The following is a 6,000-nucleotide window of genomic DNA, read 5'->3' on the forward strand; positions in this document are numbered from 1 at the left end:
CTGGGCTGTGTGTGCAGGTTGGCGCCCGGCCACCCGCAGCATCCAGCCCTGATGCAGAGACACTGCTGAAAAGCACGGTGGTTTGTGCATCCCCGACCAACGCCAAGCAGGAACCAAGAAGACGTCCCTCACCTTGCCCCCGATCATGACAGTCCTGGGCACAAAGGCCTGGGCTGGGTCCTTCTTTATTCCTGCAGGACAAACAGAGAGAGCGCCACGTGAAGCCCCTGGAGCCAGACATGCCTGAGCCCTGGGACAGGCCTCAGTGACAGTGTCTTCAGAGGCCAGCCCGACACAGGTGCTGCACTGCCAGGAGCTCCCGCTTACAGAATTCTACACTTGGTCCAGGTTGGTTTGGAAGGCCAGCCAGGAGCAGACTCTTCCAGAAAGTTCAGTGGAAAAGCTGTGCCTTTGTGTCCAGAACAGCCCAACACAGGAGCTTCTCTGGGTCTGGCATGTGATGGGTACTCAAAAATGGGGTGACCTTGGGATGGTGGTGATTCACCGTCAGCCTGCGAGGGGTGTCAGTGAGACCCCAAGCCCCCTCCATCACTGGGACAGAGGGTAAGAAGCCCCCCAGACCTTTTCTGCACAGGAGCAGACAGCTCACCTCCAGCCCCAGCAGAATGAGATGTCCTCACCAGGCCACTGGTTTCCAGATTTCAGCTGGGGGGTGGGGGCAGGGAGTGTCTACAGAAGTGACAGGCTGCCCTAGATGGCATTCACCAGAGTCAGGAATCGGCCGCAAGGTTTACAGGAGCCACTAAAGGGTCGCGGCTGATCTGTAACCTGTCTTCAGGTTCTAGTAGGAACATGACCGTCCTTTAGTTCTGAATCTTCCCGCTTCCAGATTGTGGACAGAGTAACAAAGAGAACAGGAAAAAAATAAAGCCAAAACCCCACAAACTACATTTTTACTAAAACTAGTAAAAAAGAAAAATATGCTAACTCCAGATCACTGAGCAAGTCCTGCTGGGTCATGGGATGGGTGGGAGACAGAGCTGTGAACTCAGGGTCTCAGGAACCCCAGCCTCCCGGGGGCTGTGAGCGGGGGAAACGGAGGCAGGAAAGAGCCCCAGGGGGCTGGGCGGGCAGACCCTGTCGGCACCCCTCCTACAGAGAAACCTTGGAAAGGGGGTCTGGACATCCTTGTGGACAGAGGCCCACAGGGCCGTGACGCCTCCTGAGCCAGCCTTGACTTGGAGCCCCAGAGAGGCGTCACAAGCTGGGGAGGCCTGCGGCTGCCTTGAGCTCACGAGGCCCCGGCCAGAGTCCTGACGCAGCTCCTCAGACACGAGTGACCAACCCTAACACAGAGCTTTGCCACAGACAAGGGCAGTGGAAGCAGCCTCCCTGTGAGTCTCCAACCTGTGAGGACTGTCGACGCAGATGGGAGACCATAGCGCCGAAACGCAAGACCCCGGGAGAAGGCAGAACACAGGCGACAAGGCAGAACTGCCCCACAGTATGCAGCCCGATCACAGAAGCCAGGAGGGCGGGGAGACGCGCAGAAAACACAGTAGACACACAGAGCGTGGAGGCGGGACCAGCAGACAACATGGAACAGAAAAGGAGGGAGCGCTATCAACAGGCAAAAAGAAGGTGGTGGAAGAAACCAACCACACACGTCACTGGAGCCCCAGGAGAAGAAAGCCAAACACACGTTTTAATGTATTTCAAGGAAACTTCCTAGAAATGATATAAGATATCAACCACCATCCTCAGAGTGCCAGAGCATCAGGAAAATTGACCCACAACAGCCGGCACCCAAGACACAGCCAAGTAGAATGAGCACAGGCCAAGAGAGCAGCTCACTCCGGACCCACCCTCCAGATGGCGCTGCTCAAGGAAAGAACGGAAGACTGAGAACATCGCTTCAGCGGAACCACCCTTCCCGCAAATGGCCACAGACTACTGTGTACATGGAAGACCTCGGGGCACAGGAGCTGGGCAGAAGGGCGACCGGACAGCCCTGTAAGAGGACTGGGCGTCTCATCGCAGACGGAAACCCAGGTCAGATCGAGGCGAGGATGGCAGAGCAGCACCACGTTGTGCGCTGCATACACGCAGGTGGACGAGCGGGCGGGGGGCGGGTGACACGTGCCCTGATGGCCCCATCGGAATGCCGCAGGCGCCCCGGACGCTCACAAGCCGAGCAGAAGCAGCACCCTGGGCAGCAGGAAGGCACCGGTCACAAGAGGTGACGGGAGGAAGGGCAGGCCACCCAGCGACTGGCCCTGCCGCTCACAGGCAGGGGATTTGGGGACGCCGCCGGGGAAACGACAAAGAAAATGCAGAAAAATCACAATTGCAGAAGAAAACCACAGCAAAGAGCACAAAACAAAGTCTCCGTGAACTGCTGTTTCTGGCCCGGGAGGTGCGCCCTTCCGCCAAACGCACAGGAGGGCCCTCACCTGGGCCTTTTCTGAGGGTCGGGTCAGAACCATTCAACCCAAACTAGCATCTGTCCTGTCACTTCACTGTCTCACGAGCGAGCGGATCTCTCAAGACGGAGTCTCCCTCACTGGCAACTGGAGAGCTGATGTTCTCCAGGGGAGCTCTGCGTCTTGGAAAGTATTTGGTTCCTTTATTTTCAAAATTAGTATTTGCTTTACTACATTACAAGATCTTAAGAACCACGTTTTGGGCTTCCCTTGTGGTGCAGTGGTTAAGAATCCACCTGCCAATGCAGGGGACACAGTTCGAGCCCTGGTCCGGGAAGATCCCACATGCTGCGGAGCAACTAAGCCCGTGCACCACAACTACTGAGCTCACGTGCCACAACTAACTGAAGCTGGTACACCTAGAGCCCATGCTCCGCAACAAGAGAAGCCACCATAATGAGAAGCCCGCGCACCACAACGAAGAGTAGCCCCCGCTCGCCACAACTAGAGAAAGCCCGCGCACAGCAACGTAGACCCAACGTGGCCAAAAATAAATAAATTAAATAAATAACTTTAAAAAAAAAACAACAGATTTTTTCCTTGAGGCTTTATTATCTTATTTATAGAAGTAGCAAATGTTCATAGTTACTTTTAGGTGGATCTTTTTTTTTTTTTTTCTCGATATGCGGGCCTCTCACTGTTGTGGCCTCTCCCGTTGCGGAGCACAGGCTCCAGACGAGCAGGCTCAGTGGCCATGGCTCACGGGCCCGGCTGCTCCGCGGCATGTGGGATCTTCCCAGACCGGGGCATGAACCCGTGTCCCCTGAACCCGAGTCCGGCAGGCGGACTCTCAACCACTGCGCCACCAGGGAAGCCCTTAGGTGGGCCTTTGATTCACACGTGCTTCAAGATCAAATGCCACTTAAATAGTTTAAGGTGTATAGATGTAACATACTATTTCATCTTCTATGAGTATACTTCAAATGCCTCACCTGCTAAGTATAATCTCTCCAAATAACTTAAGAGGAGTCTAAAAACGATAATAACTAAGTATGAAAGAAATGCTACACCAGACCTAAAACCCAGCCTCTGGAGGAGGTGCAGCCCCTGGGCCTCGAGCTCCCCAACCTCTGAGTTCACGTCTCACTCCTTGCAGCTGCTCTGTTCTGAACACAGAAAACCAGAAGGTGCCACTCAAAATGAATATGCCACGTCCGCCCCAGTGGCCACGTGAGAAAAAGGCCCGGTGGAGGGGGTGGGGCGCAGGGGCGGAGCACTCACGGTTGTACAGGGTGACCACGTGCAGGCAGTTGAGCAGCTGCCGCTTGTACTCGTGGATCCTCTTCACGTGCACGTCGAACATGGACGAGGGGTTGGCCTTCACCCCGTACTCCTTCTCCAGGAAGGCAGAGAACTTCACCTTGTTTTCCTGGGAGAACAGAGGTAAAGATGGTGGGATGTTCACAGGGCCGAGCCCCCAGGGCTGGTGTCAGAGACGCAGCAGGGAGGGGATGCCCAGGACGCGCCGCCACCCCAGGGAAGACACAGAGGGACACAGGTGGTCACCGGAGCCTGGTGGGCAGAAGGGGGAAGCGTGATCCTGAAAGTGGATCCGCATGAGAGCGTGGAGATAAACAGGAAAGTAGGTGTGCAAACCCAGGAAGAGGAGCAAAGGATGAGAAAAGCAGAAAATGGAGACAAGGAGACCTGGGGTGGGGGGCGAGACTCCAAAATGAAGACTACTTCTGGGCCCCCGAGGCCAGGCTGTTGGCACAGTGGAGGGTCAGTCTCGGTCTTCAAAGGCCGCCCAGTGGGCCAGGCCGCCTGGTGGTGAGGTAGCCACAGGGAGGCCCAGGTGTGCGGACAGCATGTCAAGTGCAGATGCGAGACCTGCATCGATTCCCACTGCTTCCCTCCAGACGAGCTCTCCTCCGGACCTGGGGCGGCGGTGCGCTCAGGGTTCAGCGAGGCCCCCTCTGCAAGGCTGAGCGGGGGGATGGGCCCCCCACCGGGCCTACCTGCTTGACCTGGGCCACGTCCCTGATGAGTGCCTCGTCACTGAGCAGCTGCAGCAGTTCCTTCAGTTGGCTCAGGTCCGTCAGGAAACCCTCCCCGATTCTCTGCCGAGTCATAAGGGAGACGCGGTTCCTGCACCTCTTCTGCCCACCTCAGCCCCAGGCCCCCTCCTCTCCCACGACACCCCCTCCCAGGAAACACCGCACACCCGGCGCCAGTCAAGTCCCGACCACTGAAACGTGCCCTCAAACGCACGCGCCTCCCCCGGCTCCCCACAGGCCTGAAACCTGGGGGCCCGTCTCCGCCCACCCCCAAGGCCCGCACCCGCCAGAACCGCAGATGGACGGAGGCCTTCCGGCCGCTCCCGCCCAGCCTGGGCACCCTACCCTGCCCCCCACACTGCAGCACAGCGCTGTTTCCAAACAAACCCCAGCTTCAGTCTCCCTGTTTCTAATTTAGGACCAAGAGGAAAACTCCTGGCCTCCAGACACCTGGGCCGTCTCCGTGGCCTTGCCCTGAACTGAGGCCGCACCAGCCAGGCTGCGGGTGGTCACGTCCCTGCAGCGCTGCTCCTGGGCCCTCCCGGTAACTGGGCAGGCAGACCTCAGCTCTGCCGTCCCTTTCCAGAGAAGCTTCCTTGGCACACAGCCCGCCTCCCAGCACCCCCGCCGCACCCCCGTGTCCAGCACGCGGCCGGGCCCCTGCGTGACTTGTCTCCTTCCTCGCTGAGCGCGTGAGCATGGGAACAAGTCAACAACGACCACGTCCCCGGCTCACAAACCTCTTCGCGGGCAGCTGGGCCTAGCACTTCCCCTCTGAACTCCTGCACAGGCCGCCAGGGCTGCTGGCCGACCGCCCGGCCCCCCACACCCAGGGCGACAGCGGGTCCCCACCGCCCGCACCCGTCCAGGAGCCATCGCTGTCCACACGCTGAGGAGCGGGTCACCGCCCACACGGCCCCAGGCAGCTACCGCTCGCTCTGCCTGCCCACAGCTCCGGGTGGACTCAGAGGCGCTGGCCTCACCTCCACGATGATGTCCGCCAGCCCCGGGTTACACAGAAGCAGCCACCGTCGGGGCGTGATGCCATTCGTCTTATTCTGGAACTTCTCTGGCTCCAGCTCATAAAAGTCCTTAAAGCTAAAAACAGACAACGGGCAACTGTCACAAGCGCTGTTTCAAACAAGGTGAGCGAGAGGCACAGGGCCCTCTGAAGGGAGCCCCTGGGCGATCCAGAGCCCAGCCTTTCTGTTCCATCCCCCAAGGAGCCCAACTCCACGCCGGCATGTGGCTGGAGCCTGGCCACCTCCCAGTGGTTGTGACAGTGGAGTGTGGACGGACAGTGGGGATTAAACAGTACACCACACAAAGCCTCAGGCCGGCACCGAGGACCCGGAAGCCTCCACACGGACAGACCCGTCCAGGGCTTCCGGGCGCCCACACGAGGCGCTCCACAGGTCTGCGGCGAGGATGGAAAGGAGGAATTCCAAGACCACATCCCACAAAGAGGGGGCAGAAGCAGGGAATCTGACCTAAGAATTCCTCCTTCCTCTCGGGGATGAGCCCCAGCCCGTCACACCCTAACCTCCACCCTGGCGGGG

The 6,000-nt window shown here is 58.6% G+C and overlaps 1 protein-coding gene across 2 annotated transcripts in view; it reads right to left on the reverse strand.

The window, feature by feature from the left end:
- PYGB (glycogen phosphorylase B) overlaps nucleotides 1–6,000 on the reverse strand; it is a 53,346-nt gene that overhangs the window by 7,299 nt on the left and 40,047 nt on the right. For both annotated transcript variants that reach the window (XR_003793190.1, XM_029220895.1), the window contains exons 12-15: nucleotides 5,425–5,539; nucleotides 4,403–4,504; nucleotides 3,666–3,813; nucleotides 133–191 (exon numbers count right to left, since the gene is read on the reverse strand). Coding sequence is in view for 1 of the 2 variants with exons in the window: in XM_029220895.1 (XP_029076728.1) it covers nucleotides 133–191; nucleotides 3,666–3,813; nucleotides 4,403–4,504; nucleotides 5,425–5,539 (424 nt within the window). In the remaining variant the exon portion in view is untranslated. The remainder of the gene's footprint in view (nucleotides 1–132; nucleotides 192–3,665; nucleotides 3,814–4,402; nucleotides 4,505–5,424; nucleotides 5,540–6,000) is intronic.

The sequence above is a fragment of the Monodon monoceros genome, unplaced genomic scaffold (genome assembly GCF_005190385.1).
Source record: "Monodon monoceros isolate NGI ecotype Baffin Bay Population unplaced genomic scaffold, NGI_Narwhal_1 Super_Scaffold_13, whole genome shotgun sequence".
NCBI lineage: Eukaryota > Metazoa > Chordata > Mammalia > Artiodactyla > Monodontidae > Monodon > Monodon monoceros.